This window comes from Solanum lycopersicum, chromosome 2 (genome assembly GCF_036512215.1).
Source record: "Solanum lycopersicum chromosome 2, SLM_r2.1".
Taxonomy (NCBI): Eukaryota; Viridiplantae; Streptophyta; class Magnoliopsida; order Solanales; family Solanaceae; genus Solanum; species Solanum lycopersicum.
Window position 1 is genome coordinate 39,275,944 of NC_090801.1, and position 18,248 is coordinate 39,294,191.

The 18,248-nt window shown below is 33.3% G+C and overlaps 1 protein-coding gene and 1 long non-coding RNA gene across 4 annotated transcripts in view; one reads left to right on the top strand and one right to left on the bottom strand.

The window, feature by feature from the left end:
* LOC112940972 (uncharacterized) overlaps positions 1 to 1,765 on the bottom strand; it is a 2,827-nt gene extending 1,062 nt beyond the window's left edge. Inside the window, exons 1-2 of the long non-coding RNA XR_003245808.2 lie at positions 227 to 1,765; positions 1 to 105 (exon numbers count right to left, since the gene is read on the bottom strand). The exon at positions 1 to 105 is cut by the window's left edge and continues 208 nt beyond it. This is a non-coding gene — a long non-coding RNA (uncharacterized lncRNA). The remainder of the gene's footprint in view (positions 106 to 226) is intronic.
* A 4,507-nt stretch (positions 1,766 to 6,272) lies between these two features.
* Positions 6,273 to 12,698, top strand: LOC101262464 (protein MALE DISCOVERER 2). Of its 3 annotated transcripts, none has more exons than XM_069293280.1 (14): positions 6,273 to 6,694; positions 6,899 to 7,311; positions 7,426 to 7,558; positions 7,774 to 7,845; positions 9,094 to 9,237; positions 9,366 to 9,506; positions 10,181 to 10,267; positions 10,349 to 10,416; positions 10,504 to 10,971; positions 11,136 to 11,326; positions 11,474 to 11,606; positions 11,750 to 11,904; positions 12,012 to 12,200; positions 12,349 to 12,698. In XM_069293280.1, the coding sequence occupies exons 2-14, from the start codon at positions 7,197 to 7,199 to the stop codon at positions 12,607 to 12,609; spliced, it is 2,157 nt and encodes a 718-aa protein (XP_069149381.1). In that variant the 5' UTR covers positions 6,273 to 6,694; positions 6,899 to 7,196; the 3' UTR covers positions 12,610 to 12,698. The 3 variants fall into 3 exon arrangements, with proteins under 3 accessions (XP_069149381.1, XP_010315619.2, XP_010315618.2); XM_010317317.4 differs by having other exon boundaries at positions 6,297 to 6,694; positions 10,501 to 10,971; XM_010317316.4 differs by lacking the exon at positions 6,273 to 6,694 and having other exon boundaries at positions 6,856 to 7,311; positions 10,501 to 10,971.
* The last annotated feature ends 5,550 nt before the right edge of the window (positions 12,699 to 18,248 follow it).

An 18,248-nucleotide genomic window follows, 5' to 3' on the forward strand; every position in this document is an offset into this window, starting at 1 on the left:
CATCACCTTCAATGAGGATTGTCACACTTTTCAATTGGGCCTTCAATACATCGATGATTAGACCTTCACTTCATCAGTATATGGCTTAAATATTTTCATGTAATTCTGTTCCATCTCACAGACAGTAGAGATGAGGTATGGGTGCACAATATAAAAAATCATATAAATATTACACAATATTCACTAATTTAAAATTATTGTTAGATAATAACAAATAAAGGTATACCTTCGTACTTCTCCCCTTATACTTGGATGGATCACCTACAACTACATCTTCGCTCTTTGATGTGTGCCATTTTAGTATACGGAGAATGGGCAGTGGAGTATCCAAGGACTTCCCAGCATACTTTTCAAGATATGAAAAAGCTTCATATATCCAAACCTGAAATCCATATAAAGAACAAACAAATAAATAAAAAAAGGCTATGAAGTACTATACAAATAAATAACAATGTATCATAAATCGACAAAATAGTTTATAATACTTATCAGAAATGCCCAGGAAAAGCCATACAGAGCATAACATGCATTCTGCTTTTCATTATACATTTCCCTTTGCTTCCTCAAATTAATTTGATTATTCAAACAGGCCAATGTTAAACCAAAGGACTCCTTTACCATGCATAATTTTCAAAAAAATTCAAATCATCTTCCATATTAATATGGCTTAAATCCACAATCTTAGACCGATCATGGACAAGCAATATCGAGTGGACGAACCAAACTAAAGAACACTTCACTTTCTGATCCTTATTTAATTTGCTACTACTTATTAACCTCAGCAACTTTGCACCAGTGATGTTTTTGTTCCTTGTCACCTTGAAATGAAAATTCTCATCTTTTAAGAACTTTGTTCAGCTTTGATTCACGGGGGTATGCTGAATAATTCAGCCCCGTAATCAATGCAAATTCTTGTAAGCCAAAACATGCAGGCTTATCGTTCGCACAAAATCATATTTCATGCGATATTTTGTCATTTGTAACACGTCACAACAACATGTAATGGAAAGTTTGTCCATTGAACTTATAATAATCTGGAATGTGCCTCAAATGTCCAAAGCAGGTACCCTTAAATTCATTATAAAGTTTTTCTTAAATCAGAATTTTTTGAAACTCGCGATAAACTGTCATCCTTGATCTTACAGTGATCTTTGCTGGAAATGTTTTTAATTCATCTAACCATATCCCTAAGTCATACAACTCATCTGAGATATCTCTTGCATAGATTGGCAAGGATAGAGGATCATCCTCATCTCGACTAGTGTCTCTACTACTCTCCTCGCTATCATTTTCTCCTTCACTACTCTCAACATTATCATTAGCAACATCATCAATACTGTCTTTGTAGTTATTTATCTTCGCCATTATTTGACTATAATTTTTTTCTTTTTACAAGTTTTCAAAACTTCTTCAACCGTACGTTGCTTACTTCTTAGAGCAACAGAAACATATGGTTTACTACTTCCATTTCTAGTTTTAGCCATTCTTTATAATCTACAAATAAAACATATTTATCGACCACTAATTTTTAATATACATAGAGGAAATCTCCAATAAAACATGCAATATAAATAACAAATTAACATAAATCAACAATGCAATTGACAGAAAACGACACTAAAGTCGATCAAAGTTTAGTCAATTCAAAATCAATAGGCGAGATAAACATAATTGTTTAAAAAAGCAACCAAATAGAGATCCCAACCAAATAGGGTCAGATATACATATCCAAATGAAAACCTCATGAAATACGGCGAAAAATGAAGAAAAACAGTCTAGAACAAAGAGTGACTAAATCATTACACTACTATAACCAAATAAACAATCAAATATGGCTAAAAATTAACGAAAAATACCATTAAATAAGAATCAACTTACCAAAGATTAAAGCTTTGAACCTGGCGTGAGAAAAACAAATCACGATTTGAGGAAGATGATAAGAGAGACACGTAATTTGAGAAAGATGATAAGTGAGAAACGTTTGTTTAAGTTAACTTGGGGGGGGGGGGGGGGGGGAGAGAAGTATATGGGGAAGAGTAGTGTATGATTATACTGGAAGAGGGTGTATGGGAAAGATGAAATGAAAAGCGGGATGGGACGTTGCACTTGGAGAAGAAGAAATGTGAGAGGCGCCTTGATTGTAGTGATGTAATAATATTTTATCAGAATATAATATTTTAAAAAATATATTTGAGATTATAATAGATTTTGTAGTGTTATATTATTTTCCCAAGTATTTAAAACAACAAATAAGTCCTTGACCCACATTGACAAATATACTACTAGTTTTTAAAATGTCAAATAGACCCATGACCCCACACTTTTTCCTTTTTTAAAGTTGAACCCTAAAAGATAATGCAAAAAGAAAATGAGTGGGTATAGATTAAATCAAGTTTTAAATCTGTCCCCAATGCCAATTCTTCTCAGGATAGAGCATGTTTCCAATAGATACATTTAAACTATTATTATGAAGATTATTTGCAAATACATTGATGAGCTTCTTGTTCTCTGGGTTCGAGCCCCACGTTGGGCATATGGGATTATTATTTTCATTCTCAAAAAAAGCTTCTTGTTCTCCCTGGACTACACTAATAATATTTTCAAGTTAATGTATTGATCATTTTTTTAGTATCCACTAATTACTTATTTTAAGATTAAAACCTCTCATAATGATTTTGTAAAGGTAAAGAATAGAATTTAGCTTTCTGGGCATTTCAATTGAGTTGGCAGAAAGCTACTTAATTATTGAAAAAGTGGAAACGGGCTTTTCATGATCTTCTTCAGTTAATCCAACATATTTCTCGCTCAAATCACTTCAATTTAGCAGATTTCTTATGCTTCCCTCCTGTATCAGTTGTTGTCACTGTTGATCTCACATGTTCTAAACCATTTGATTGCATCTCAGTAACACCCACCTTCTAAATGTTGGCCTTCCTTTTATAAATGTCTATAAGGAAAAGGATGAGATTAGTTCTTTATCAAATTAAAATCAATATTATCAAAAAGATTTTTGACATCAAGCCCCATGTCAACTAGGTTGTTGAGTGTAGCATAAGGCAAACCAATAGCAAATGGAGATGAAAACGACATCTCAAATAGATGTTTAAACAATTTGTTAGATGCAGTATCTTTAAGACTCCTGATTTGTTGTGTTTATGGTCTTCTTCATTTACATTTATTATAGAGACCATTAATAGACTCTTTTTGCTACTTGATGAGAAGATATATAGATGAAATTTAAAGTAATATGCAATCTTTCTCTTTGTTGAAATTTTGATGCAGAAATATATTGTAAAGATTTTTGACTTTTGGACCTGCAAAAGCTGAGTCCATGAGAAATCAAACACATGTATCAACTTATATAATGAAAACTTATGAATATACTATTCCAAAGTATATCATAATTGATAAGTCTTGTGGTTGTGGATTGTACAAATTAGGCAAACACAAAATAAAAGCTTATGATATAGCTTTTTGTTTTATGAAGCTGCATATATATTTTAGTAGGTAAACCACCTTCTAAGCTTGGAAAAGAAAAATGATTAGACCCATTTTATAGCTATTCCTATATAACCTTTTAAAATGAGTAGTTTGATATTATGGATATATTTTGTGAACAAGTATAGCGCATTCTTATCTAATTCCTTTACCTTGCATAGTTATTCAATGAAACTGCATTTGAAGATCAAAGTATTGAAATTCTTCAACATTAATCATATCATCTTGCCTATCTTCTTTGCGCAACCAATGACAAAATTATATACACCATCAGAATAACACCGTTTACTTGATAATCCTGTTCCAAATCACATTGAAACATAGAAACTAGGTTTAAGTAAACCATGTTTCCTTTTATCTCTCAACATAAAGAGTTATAAAATCATGTTTAGGTTTGATCTTGATCTTAATCTAAGTGGAGTTTCTGATAGAATGACTTCAATCTCAAAACATCTGAAGTAAATAATATATACTAAGCAACACTTCAAATATCATAATACATATGACACTAGTTTCAATTGTCACAACAATTTGAATTCATACTTTGTAGAGAATTGTCCGTCAAATTATTTACACTAGTGACATTTTTATATGTTACGTTTCATCTTTTGACACATTTTTGTCATTTCAGGTCCTACAATTTGGTGTTTAAAAATTGTTCAGGTAGATTTCAATATGATAGAAGAGTTGCGGAAATTATTTGCGGAGATTATTCTATAGGATTGGTTATATCAGTTCAAAAGATCAAGTTTATTTTTAAGTTGTAACACTAATATTTGAATTATTAATTCATTTTGTTTGTCTAGATCTAATCAAATATATTTTGTTTTATGAATTAATAGTAATATATTTTTAAACATTCAGTAAATTTTTTTGCCACTCGTAGGCCTTATTTTACTAACATCATTGTTGGATTTACTAGTGAAAAAAGTTTGTACTAGAACTGCAAACTTGATCATTTCTAAACAAATGTAGTAGCCATAATTAATAGAAAACAAATAGTTGTTGTTAAACCTAATGACTTCTAACACCAACTAAATTGAATCCCAGTCATAAAATTGACTCTAAAGGGAAAAATGAATATGTTTCACAAGGAATATTACAATTGCCGCTAAAGATACTGCCAATTAATGTTAATCTTCAGTTGAATATACGTGCCATTAAAATTCATGTTAAATGGATTTAGATGCTTTTAAAAGGGATATTGTAGCCATTCTAATTGTCATAAAAAATTATTGACTTTTATCAACTTAATTTAAGTTAACGGCTATAAAAATGAACGTAAAAAGTATAGTTAGTCGTTGTGAATTGGATTCAGTAGACAAGGGTATTGCTGCTAATAATAGCCGTTAAAAGTGATAATTTTTAGCGGCAATACATTATATTATCTACCAGCTTTTGTGACAATCGCCACAAAAGGCTTTACCGACCCCTGCATCGCCGGCTAAAGACCAATGACTGATAAAGGATATAGTGGTGATTCTTTTGCCACTAATGCAAATTATTATTGCTACTATACAGCTCTTTTTTGTAGTAGAAGTTTAGAGTAATTTAGGGAGTGAATTTTGTTAGGTTTTGGGAATTAACAAAATGGGGTTGAAGCTGGTAGTTTTAGGACTCAAAAAGCCTTATATAGGGCTTAGGGTAGGAGGCAAACAATGTAGTGTTGGAATAAAACAATTAGTAAAAGACCCTAAAATCCTTTAAAAATAACAACTAGACTTGACTTACGGTTCAAACCTACCGTCTCTACATATTGTACTGGTTAACCGTAGAGAAGTTTAAAAACTATTATTTGGACCAACTTTTAACGGGACACCAACTATAGAAACCAACTTTAACCTTCGAAATTTCATTAACTCTGCGACTCATATGCAATACCTATCTAGGATTCGTACGTAGAACGATGGGCTACCCTAGTGAACCTTAAAAAAGTAACTGGACTTATTTGTGAAAATCTAATTTTTTCCTCTTTCTACAGTCCCTAGATAGAACCCGTAGAACCAACAGACTTCGGCCCAAAAAACTCCTTTCTCTCTTTTCCAAAATTCGAGGTGTTACAATTATTTAAGTGAATAATGTCAATTTTGTGAATGAATTCAACCTTATTTAAATATGAATGTCCATTGCTTCAAAATATAATTTTACTATTATGTACAGTAATACCCACTTCTCCACTATATGTTCATTAATTCTTCACCTCCCACTCCTCACCCCACCCCCATAATGTTCACATTTTCAAAATATTTATGTCACATTGAAGACAATCTCATAATAAATTCTTTCGTATTACTCTCTCGCTTAACAATAGTTATTCACTATATTAAAATGGTTGTTCAATAATGCTTGTTTAATTTTAAAAATTAAGAGATAGTTTAACTTTTGTGTATATTTTATCTTTGTTATTAACTACTGTTTTCTCAAATCATTAAATTTAATAATATCACAGAATAATATAATAATATTATTCGTATAATTTATTATTTCTTAACAATGTATGTCGAGTCAAATGGTTAACCACTGTTAAACAGGAGTAGTATTACTTTTGACTTTATTTTATAGCATTTACACATGTTTGTGAATTAATCAAATGGCAAATATAGTATAGAAGTAGAGGCCACAGAATATTTGTAGGACCCAGTCAACGTACATAAAACCACATACAAATATTTCTAATTGTGGGGTTTCCTCATCTCTTTGTTTTCGGGTCGAATTAAATCGACCCAATTTGCTATTGTAATTAAAATATATTGAAATTATTAAAATTAATATATGGAAACAAAAATAAATTTGTCCATGAAAAAATTCTCAGAAAATAGTGGGAAAAAACAACAGAGCTTGTTGACAGGGGTGGTGTTTAACAGAAAACCTTTTAGAGAGAGAAAACAAGAGAGAGAATTTTTTTTTTCCCTCAACCCTCTTTCAGAGAGATGGTCGAAGAGAGGTTCTTTTTCTGAGATCATCCTGAAAAGGGGCAGTCAAGAAAATTCATTCATTCTTTGATTTTTAATATTTTTTTTCTTCATTTTGTTGAAAAATTTGACGTCATTTTCTTGTGTTTTGCTGACTTTTGGAGTCTCAATTTAAACCTTTGTTTCATCATTACCTACCTGCATTTAATTTTTTTCTTTTGTATATTCTGAAACAAAAGCAGCAACAAAGATTTCATTGACTGCCCTTTTGTCCCTACTTTCTGGTAAATTTATTTTTTTTGTATATCTATACATTTTTACCCTTTTTTTATTGCTTGTGAATATGGTTATTCTCTGAGTGGTCTTATGTTTTTGGCTTGTAAATTACTCCTATTTTTTGTGCAATTATGAATTAATAAATGTTATTTCTGATTTATTTTGTCAGCTAAAGCTTAATTTTGGAAGTTCATTGATCTTGGTTTGCGCAGTTGTCGATGAAAATGGAGGTGTTATAACCTAAATGTAGAAGCACAGAAAATGAGAGACCCTGATTTGGTCATTTGTGTTTTATCATTGCTAGTTGTATAGGTTATAGAATAGATTTGTGTATATAAGAAAATAGCTGATTTTTTCTTTTTATTCTACTTGTAAAATTATCTTGTGTATCCGAGTGATCTTCATCGCTCGGAGAGCTATTGCATATAAAAAACTGGCGATTTTGTGTGGCATTTTGTATAGAGTCCTGGCTAGTGGCAGATATTATTACTGCCTCAACCACTGCTACACATGGTTCTGCTAGCAATGGGTGGTAGATGGAATACTTATGGATTCAAGTTATCATATCTTGCACTTCTGATCATTCTTTATGACGTTCACGGATGTAGCTCACTCAATTCTGAAGGTAATTCTATTCTATTTTTGGACTGTCCTACTGGTTTTGGTGTTTATATCTTGATTGTATCTAGTGTTTGTTATGTCCATTTGAATAATGGATTGGTCTACTTTGCAAAACAAGGATTGGCATTGTTGGGACTACGATCAAAAGTTGATTGTGATCCATACGGAGTTCTTGCAAACTGGAATCCTGATCATTGTGACCCATGTATGTGGTTTGGAGTACAGTGTCTGGAGGGCAAAGTGCAAATGTTGTAAGTCCCTTGTTACATAGGATCATATCTGTTAATGAGTTTTCGATTCCATGAAACTTACTTTTATAATTGTAATGTTCGTTTCTTTTATAGTATAAGAAAAAATCTGTTAGATTTATTTTAATGACAATAAATGTGCAAAAATGAACTCATACGGTTTGACCTTTGTGCTATCTTTCATGTTGTTAATTATTTTCTTTTTCTTCTCTGTTCAGGGATCTTCATGGACTTTCTTTGGAAGGCACATTGGCACCAGAGCTTGGGAATCTCACTCACTTAAAATCAATGTAAGTCTTTACCTAAAACATAATGTTTTTTGCTTTTTTAGTTCATAAGTGAAAATTTGTGGGGCATTAAAGAGAGATTGTTGCTCGTCATGGTTGAAAATAGCATTGCGCATTGAAAATAAGCACGGTTTAAAAATAACCCTAGTGAGTTCAAAATGGTTTGAAAATAGCCTGTCGGATTAAAAATACCTCCTTCTTTTGATTTCTTTTTTAACTTGCAATTTTTTTTTAAAAAAAAAGTTGATCTTCCTCTTCTTTTTTTGGTTTTGTGCTTAAAGAAACTCCCTAAATAATCTTGTTTTTGTTTGAAAGCTCTTTTGAAAGTGCTTGTTTCCTGGACAATGATAGGATTTGAGATGAGCGTTTCTAAGGATCGTTCTTCCATTGTAATATTCCATAAATCATAGGTTTCAAGATATGATTTCATTCTCATTGACCAAACATGATAGTTTTTGGTAGTGAAAATCTGTGGGACATTGAAAGAGAGACTGTTGCTCGTCATTGTTGAAAATTGGTTAAAATTAACCTTGCGCGTTGAAAATAAGCACAGGTTGAAAATAACCCCTAATGAGTTCTAAAAAATGGATTAAAAATTGCCCTGGTGAGTTAAAAATAGCCTTGACGAGTTAAAAATTGGTTGACAATAGTTCTTTAGAAGAACCCGAAGATCCCATAAGATCAATGAAGCTTTTTTTTTTTTTTTGATGACAAGGGAAACCCGCAGCCGCTACCCTTTGGGTGCGCACAGGGTAAAACCCCCGCTCCTATGTAATAGCTCGCAAACCACATAGGAGAGGTAACTCGCACTAGGCAAGCCTGGTGCGACGAGCTCGACTCAGAGGCAAACCCCTTGCTTTCGCTGGCAAAGGGTTTCGAACTTGAGACCTCTAATATGGAAGTCCCAAGCTCAAACCACTGGGCCACCCCGAAGGGTAAGATCGATGACGCTTTGGATACTATTTTGTTGTTTTCATAAAGATGGTGCAGCTAAATATTGTTGAAATAGTCTCTCAATTTTTACTAAGCATGAGAGGGGTTAAATAGACACTTGAAAACATAATTTGCAGAAAATCTGCATAACAAAAAGTAGTAGATTAGTAAATTGAGTGGAATATACTAAGGGGAATTAGTGCCATGTCTAATAATCGTAGTTTCATCATCTTGCATGCTGTATCTTCCTGTGTGTTGTGTATGGCTCCTTTTTTATCTTAACAATTTAAACATTTTTTCTCTATGATTGGCTCACAGTGTGCTGTCAGAAAACAATTTTTTTGGTGCCATTCCAAAAGAATTTGGACGACTTCAAAGGTTGGAAGTGCTTGACTTGACAGATAATAATTTGAGTGGGAGAATTCCAGCAGAAATAGGAAACCTGTATGCGCTAAGAAGCTTGTGAGTTCATAATTTAATTGTTGTGCATGTGAAGATGTGTGCTGCCTATATAAGTTTATATTGTGAGTATTCATGAGGAAGAACCATTAGAAAGATTCTTTTGAACTGTTTCTTATACCTTTTCACAGGTTGATTCGTAAAAACAACTTGGAAGGAAAAATTCCATTTGAAATTGGGAAGCTTCGTTTGCTCTCCGAATTGCAATTTGACGAAGTACTCATCCCTGCTGCTGGTGGAACATGCTGTTTACATAGAAAATTTGCACACTGGTAAGGTTCTTTTGGTTTTATTGGACCTTTTATATTCGTGTTCTGATTCTTGTTACATATATGTTACCAAACATCAACATGCAAAGATGTCTGGAATGTATGAAATTTGTATTTAAGCCATTTCAGGCTGCCATTATTTTCAGAATATGGTCATAAAAGGTTTTCTTGGTGGGAGTGAGGGGGTGGGTGAACACAAGTTGATAAGGTTGAGTATTAATGACAACAAGGGATATTGTGGTTTATCTCAATTCAAATAAAGCCTGGGAGATAGGTGATTTCATAGATGTGGCGATGCAATTACTTGTGCTGATGATGCTTGAAATTCACTAGTAATGCTTGCCCATACATCAACTCAAACGAAAAAGTTTTTTAAACTACAAGGAGGTGATTTTCCAGTCATTGCATCTCTCCAAGGATGGGGTTGAGGATGAGGGATGCAATAAATTGGAGATCTAGGGATTGATCCTCGAACCAAGAGAGCATCAAGTTATCATATTGGTTCTAATTTGTTTTAATTTTTTATCAAGATACTCTTCTCAGATAGCTTTAACTCTTACATATAATGCTGACTATCAAAACTAATAGCATGGTTACTTTCAATAGCACTTACCTTCTCAATCAGATATTTTCATTTGCCTGCTTCTCTCTGGTAATTTGATGTCTGTTTCTCGCAGCATCTGTCATGGCAGTCTGATACCATTAAAAACCATAGACTCCTTCATCGGACCACTTAAAGGGACACTTCTGCGTTATTTCACTCTGTAAGTAACTAAATGGTTTCCAATCACCATTTTTTTTGACTTACATTTTATCAATCTAGAAGCGTCTTTGTGTCAATAAAGGTTCTCCAGACAACTTGAAAGTGGCACATTGGATAATCAGACAGGGTATTCCTCTGACAACCTACCAAGTGAGTGAAAAAATTTTACTCCACATCATTAGCAGGACTTATGTTGAAAGTGCACAAAAGATTGTTTTTACTCTTTCTTTTTAGCAGGTTCAACTAGGCCTCACATCATCCATACTATTCAGAACCAGGCGAATATCGCACGCCGCAAGTTAGTTGAACAATCCAGCAACCTTGCTGCTGTTCCTGCCAATGGTGGGAAACCTTTGGGTCCTATTGCTTCAGTGCCAAGACCCAGAGGTAGTGGGTCATTTCGTGCTGTGCCAAATACCCAGGGAACACCTCCTACACCCTTGCCTGCCTCGCAACGACAGCCTGAGTTTCAACCCAAACCAAATCCAATGGGACAGTCAAGTAGTGTTAAACAGCCAACTAATAGACAAGCCCCACCTGCTCAAAAATCTGGTGATACATGGAAGTATATAGTTGGAGGTTTTGGGTTTTTTCTGCTAATTGCTGCTGTAGTTGTGTTCTTAGTTTACAGAAGCAGAGCTGCAAAAACAATAGGCCCTTGGAAGACTGGGTTGAGTGGACAGCTGCAAAAAGCATTTGTCACAGGTACTTCAATTGAAATTTGTGACAAGAATTACTTTTAATATTCTGTCCACATTCTGATATTCAATGACAAAATCACTGTTGGTTGATATAATAGTCCTAAATCACAGCGATAAAAGAAGATATAATCCTGATGCTGATCGCAAAAAGATTATTTCTCATTGCAGGGGTCCCTAAGCTCAACAGGTCTGAGCTTGAAACAGCATGTGAGGATTTTAGCAATATAATTAGTAGTTATGATGCATATATAATCTACAAGGGAACTCTGTCTAGTGGAGTAGAGATTGCTGTTGCCTCGACTACTCTAACTTCTCTCGAAGATTGGTCTGAGAGTTCAGAAATGGCTTTCAGGAAGAAGGTTTGTTGTTTCCATTTACATCAAAAATTAAATATTATCTCTCCATAGATGTCAGAGTCTTACATTTCACATAATGACATTGTTGTTATCTCTTCATCCATTTCGGTTGTAAAAGACATGACATTTTGTGGTTGTGTTATTGAACAGATTGATACACTTTCAAGAGTGAACCACAAAAATTTTGTTAATCTTATTGGATACTGTGAGGAGGATGAACCTTTCACTAGGATGATGGTCTTCGAGTATGCTCCAAATGGAACTCTTTCTGAGCATCTACATGGTAAGATTCTTTGTTGTCCACAGTTCAGCTTTAATTACTCAAAATGATGGCTTGATTTAGTTCAGAATAACACTTCTTATTTTATTTTTATTTTTAAAAAAAGATGTTCAGAATGACTTAAAATGTACGTTTCATTGTGTCAGTTAAAGAAACCGATCCTCTTGACTGGTCTGCAAGGGTGAGAGCCATAATGGGAACAGCATATTGTCTTCAGTACATGCATGATCTGAATCCTCCAGTGCCCCATTCCAGCTTGAATTCAAATGCCATATTTTTGACTGACGATTATGCTGCTAAGGTCTGCTCCGTCTTCTTCAATATATACAATTTATCTACCATATTGAACTAAGAAACATTTTTCATTTGTATTTTATATTGAAGTAGAATTTTTTTATATTTTCACAGATTACAGAGATTGATTTCTGGTCAGAACTAATAGCCAAGTCTAAGGACTCGAGGGATGATTTAGAAAATTCTGAGCTGCCGGCGCTTGCTGATCCTGAAACAAATATCTATAGTTTTGGGATTCTGTTACTAGAAATAATTTCTGGAAAGTCACCTTATTCAGAAGAACAAGGGTCTCTTCTGAACTGGGTAAATCTCCTTCATTTGTTTCCCTTATTTTCTTATACTTGATCGTTACAATGCGTTCCCTAGTCTGCATGCATTTTCTTGTGTGAATGTCTTTTCTTTCAGACTTTTACCAATGCAAAAACATATTGATAACGATTGTTTTATTTAGGCGGAGCAATACCTTAAAGATAAGACAAATGTGAGCTCCTTGGTTGATCCAACACTCAAGTCTTTCAAAAATAATGAGCTTATGGCTATCTGTGTGGTAATTGAAGAATGCCTTGAAGAAAATATAAGGAAGAGACCAACGATAAGCGAAGTCATTGCAAAATTAAGGGAAACGATTGATATATCGCCTGATGCTGCAGTTCCAAGGCTTTCTCCCCTCTGGTGGGCTGAACTCGAGCTCTTATCTTCTGAGGCAGCTTAGCCTGATTTGTTTGTCTGCTTTGTAAGTTGAGTATTGCTTTGCTATGTATAAATACACCATACATGATATATAAAACTGGTTTCTCCTCAGACTCAACCCCTTACATACCTAATGTTTTTCTGTTATCCCACTATTCCTCTATATCCTCAAGATTTGTTGCTTCATTCTTTCATTATTTTTCGTCGTCTCTGCAACAAATCCAGTTATAACCCTTCACTTGGTGGGATATTCTACATAGTCTATGCCCATTTGTGCTCAAGAGCTTGGTTTGTACAAGTAAAACTTGAACTTTGTTGTTTTCAATATGTTTCTACTACATGAACGTTTTCTTGATTTCCAGGTGGTTGTCAAAGTGCATGTGGTATATACAAGAAGTTTTTTAGAGCTAACTAATACCCCGTCTATTTCAATGTGTGTTATACTTTATCTTTATAAAATATTATGTTACTTTCTCGTAACTCTTTCATTTCAATATTTCACGTGATATGTTTAATATCAAAAGTTTCAAAGGATATAATCATACATTGAACATATATTTAGCTTAAGATCAAAATATTTAATGGACGTTCTAGTGCTATCTATCTTTTCGTTATTTCCATGTTGTCAAAAAGCATATGGTATAAATAAGGAATTCTTTAGAAATTAGAGTCATTTATTTGAATTTATTTGTCTTTGCTTTTCTTTTAGCTAGTTTATGAAATGTAATTTTCTATTTTCGTGACATTTGATGTAACAGTTCATAAATTTGGATTAGCTTTCGATTTACTAGTTGGAAAGCCACCTGAAATTAGTGTAATTAAGATAGTAAGTATCAGCCTAGTAATTACACTGACCTGTTTGTTTGATAAAGTGTAATTACACATTTACTGTTTCGATGGACAATTGCAATCATAAAATTATATTAAGTTTTTAAAATAAAGTTAATTATTTAAAATTTATATTAGACAAATATGAAACTTTTTCGACGATAATAAACTTAATATTTAAGATATATATTGTCTTTTGATAATATATCACCAATAATCATATGTTTTTAACTAATATTATGAAAAATAATTGATTTTTCGAATTAGTATATTTCAATTGAACTAATCATAAAAACGAGAAGTACAAGATTACTATGAACATCATGAAAATAGAAGATCCATTTCCACTACTTCCTTGAGGCTTCGGGTTAGACTCTCTATCCTTGTTGAGTTTTGAATCCAGAATATTAGAAGAATCTTGACTGGAGAACTTTTGTCAGAATTGAAAACAACCATGTCTACCGGACTTAGAATGAGGAAAAGCCACCATCACTGGTCCTTGCCCTATTTGAGATATTCGTCTCCTTAATCAACATGGATGTTCAACACTCTTTGACCACTATTTCGGGCACACCGATGCAAACATACTCATCCTTACCCTAGATTTGGCAACCATAGTTGGAGCATACTTAGACAACTGAGAAAAATTCAATGAATACTCTTTCCTACTCATTTCCCTTGACGAAGATTAATGAACTCAAACACCTTTGTCTCTCTCATCTCAAGAGGAAAAAAACGATTAAGGAAAGCCTCTTTGAATTTCTCCCGATCAAGAGGACCCACATCGATAGCCCTTTATTCCTTCCATTAGTTGAACCAAATTCGAGCAATACCCTTGAGTTGATAAGCAACTAATTCCACATTTTCCACCGTTGACACTCCCATAATTTTCATTATATCTTATAAATATCATTAATAAACTCTTGAGGATCTTCCTCAACTTTCGACCCATAGAACTTTGGAAGATTCATCCTTGTGACGTTCCTCACCCTTGCTGCAATTGTAACCATAATTAGATTCACGAGAGAAGCTGACTCTATTGGCTTTGACCGTCATAGATTGAGTCAATACTTAAAAGTGGCTCGGAATCAGACATGAGTCACTTGTTCGACCAAAGGATTGACTGACACTTGAGGAACCTTTGGATCCACATCATTAGCCATATACCTTCTTGCATTAGCCCTTCGAGGAGCCATATCCTGAAAAACATCAAACAAGAGTTAGGAGAAAGACCTTTATTGAGATAAATTTTATGGCACGACTTTAGAATAATGAAAGATGTGAAGTTCTCTAAACGCCTTGTAGCTTTCTATTCATAAATATGACGTGTTTCACACTCATGAATAAGACTCTACTTGATGTGGCTTCTCAGATATCCTAGGATCTTTTCTAGAACATGTCTTTAATACCTAGTTCCTAGGTATGACATGACGAATAGAACCCGGAGTGGTTCTAAACAACCACTTGACATAAGCATGATGTAAAAAAATACAGTGAGAGAGAATAGGCAACATAAGTCTCATATCATATAAGAAATCTAAACATAAGTGTTTTATACTAAACTGTGATGTAGCCTTTCTATTCATCATAAGAGTGATTATGACGTAACCCATATACCACGTACAAGTCTGAAATGAAAAGACGATAAAAGAACTAAAATGTCTATGTTATTGTCCTCGGAGCATAAGGACACACCAATCCAATGTGTTAGTATAACAATCCAAGCTATCCACGAGTGGGAAGAGGAGGATCAGACCCTAAATTATGAGACAATACAGGCACAAGTATGCATTAGTACGATGAATGTACTAAGAATGCGGAAATGCATAAAGACATATGAGAAACTTTAAACATGATATGCATGACCAAGTAAGTCGTAATAAAAACCTTTATAGTGAAATCACAAATTGAGGTAAGTGCATACTTAAAATCATTTGACAAGCTTTCATAATACTTTTGAAGAACACATAGTTCATTTTGTGGGTTATTTATGTTAAACGATAATAAGATCATGTGAGGTATAACATGAAATCTAACATAATCCCCGCACCGAAAAGAGAAATCTATTTATCAAGGTAGATCTTTGTCACATTCATTTTTTGCTAAAGTGGATTCACTAGCTTAGGTAATTTAAGACAATCTTGTTGGGGCATGTAATTTGGGACAAGGGAATGCTACTAAATACCAAACATCTACTAGCAGTATGACCTCCATTCCAAAGTCCTCTCGGTGCTAAGTAAATATCAACGAAAAGACATAGTCATATTCATATCAAAATACTTTGAAAGGCAACAATTAAGACTACCAATTCAGTCATAAGTTCATATTATAGTAGCTTCTTTCAAATCACGATTTTATTAAACTTTCATAGTAGACACTTACCTTTCTAAGCATGTAAATCATGATTTCATTCAATTGCAACAAAACTTTTCACAAGTCATTAACACTTTATTTTAAAAGCATCGTTCAGTCATTAATCATTGTTTTTATTAAAGCATGCATAAGTTCTCAATCAAATTCATGATCATACTTCATACTTTCATAAGCATTGTTCATAAATTAAGTTCATAAAATAAGCATAGGTAAAGGCATGACTTCCGAGAAATCAATTGAATTTCATGTAATTGAATCAGATCATACATATTAGATTGAATAAAAGCAATTGAATCATAATAAATATAAGCAATTAAATCATAATAAATAGAACTCATGAAAAATTACATGAAACCCTAATGGAATTGGGTAAATCAACCTAAGAGATTGAGACTTTTTTGGGACTCCATGGATAAAAGGGATCTATTGGTGAATTCTCACGTACCTTGGCAGTCAAGACGTAAAAACAATGGAGGAAGAAACCTTGAAATCCTAGTTCTTTACCATGAAGCTTTTGAGAGAATTTAGAGAAGGCGACTTGAGGGAATTAGAGGGTTTGAGTGAATTGAGGGAATAAGTTAGGTTTTGAAGAGTAAAAGAAATTATAGGGGTAGTGATAAAGCTAAAACGACCTAGTTTAGGGGTTAATTGGGTAGGAAAAGATCAAAACACCCTTGATTAAATTTTGTCAAGTAGGTCTATGTTTGGACTTATGGTCTGTAGGACTTTCTACCAACCTGCCTGGTCAACCTTAGAACTTATTATTAGGCTCATTATTTTTGATTGATTTCACTAAATCTTTATCCTATGGTTTGTAGGACTTTCTATTGGCCATCTTGGTCAACCGTATAATCTATTACTAGGGTTAATTATTTGTGATCATTTCACAAAACCTTTTTACAGTCCGTCCCACTTTCGACAGCTCGTGGACGTCTATCCGTATAACTCATGTTCAAATTCAAAATTTCATTAAGTCTAGATAACTTCTACGGATCCTACCCATGACCCGTAGATCATATGCAGACTCATCAACTCCTCTCGCATACCTGAGGTCTCGAATTGATTCTCTAAATCACTCTACGAGCATTTCCTGCGGCCCGTAGACCATCCTCGATTCGTCTTGACTACTTGTACGTCAACCATCAGAGACTTGACATTTTTCCAAATATCAATCTAATCCTACAATTGACTTCCTACGGCCCGTAGAGTTTCCTACTGTACGTAAATGGCTTCCTTAGATCCAACATTAATGCCCAAATGTACTCGTGCTTTCAAATTCAACTTTCCAATTCCCGAGGTGTTACACAGTAAGTCTTCAAACTTTAGATAAATCTATATCCAATTCCCGAGGTGGAACTTGAAACATGTACCTTGACAAACCAAATTTCAAACCCTATTGTCTAAAGTTTGGCCTTGGCCATGCAAGTCAAACTTCACTACACTCATATGAGAATTTTCCGATTTAAGTATAATCTCATATGCGTGATGTTATTTTCGAAGTGATTAAACTTTTAAAATATTTTATAAACTTCGACCATACCTTTAGTGAGGTTCCAAAATGGTCTACTCCGTCCATTTCCAACATATTTTTGCTTTCTTGTGTGAAAATTTTAAGGTAATTGAAGATATAGATTAAAATTTTATAGTGTTGGATTAACCTAGATTTATTTTTTAAGGCGCAATGCATGATTGTATTAAGATGTAAAAAAGTTTCAAGGCGGAAATATTTGTTTCCACCTATAATATATTGTTCACAAGCTAGATTTTAATTGTCGTATTTCGATTGTACTTCCCATAAGATTATAACTTATCTAAATTTGTTGTAGTAAGTCGAAAATGTGACATTAATAAATCATTCTATATTTTACGACATGGATAATGTGATGGTTTGGTTACGAAGTTTGAAAGAACTTATCTCGGGATTAATAATTAGTACTGGAATTAGTTATTCATGTCTCTAGGTGGAATAATAATTCTAAGCACTTATCTCGAATTACAATAGTTAAAATGATTGTTTTTTTTTTAAAAAAAAAAAGATCCCCTCAAACCTCTTTTATTCATCACTTCACATCTTTTAAACTTATGAAATGTATTTTTATAAACAAACAATTTATTTTATAAATTATATAATGCATATTATTATCAAATATTTAAAGAATAATATTGGAATAACTAATTTAACGTCATTAACCTCAATATAATATAACTAATTTCGTTATAATTAATTCAATCGAAACTTATTTTCAAACCAAACTAACATAGGATGTTTGAAGCACCGAATACGTGTACACTGACTTATTTGATGGCATCTCTTATTAGGTCAAGATTGTTGGATTAATAAAACATTTTTTGAAGTGTACTAAAATAATTGAATTGATATAGTCTGATGTGGTATTTTGTAGCATGTTTGACCATGTTTGTAAATTTTATCTTTTTTTAGAAAGTGTTTTTTTTTTTGAA

What these genes read in the sequence shown, in the direction of transcription:
- LOC101262464 (XM_010317317.4), top strand. Translation starts at nt 7,197, where the DNA reads ATGGTTCTGCTAGCAATGGGTGGTAGATGGAATACTTATGGATTCAAG. An exon ending in CATAGAAAATTTGCACACTG is followed by an intron (nt 9,507 to 10,180) that starts GTAAGGTTCTTT and finishes TGTTTCTCGCAG; the next exon opens with CATCTGTCATGGCAGTCTGA. An exon ending in TTCCTCTGACAACCTACCAA is followed by an intron (nt 10,417 to 10,500) that starts GTGAGTGAAAAA and finishes CTTTCTTTTTAG; the next exon opens with CAGGTTCAACTAGGCCTCAC.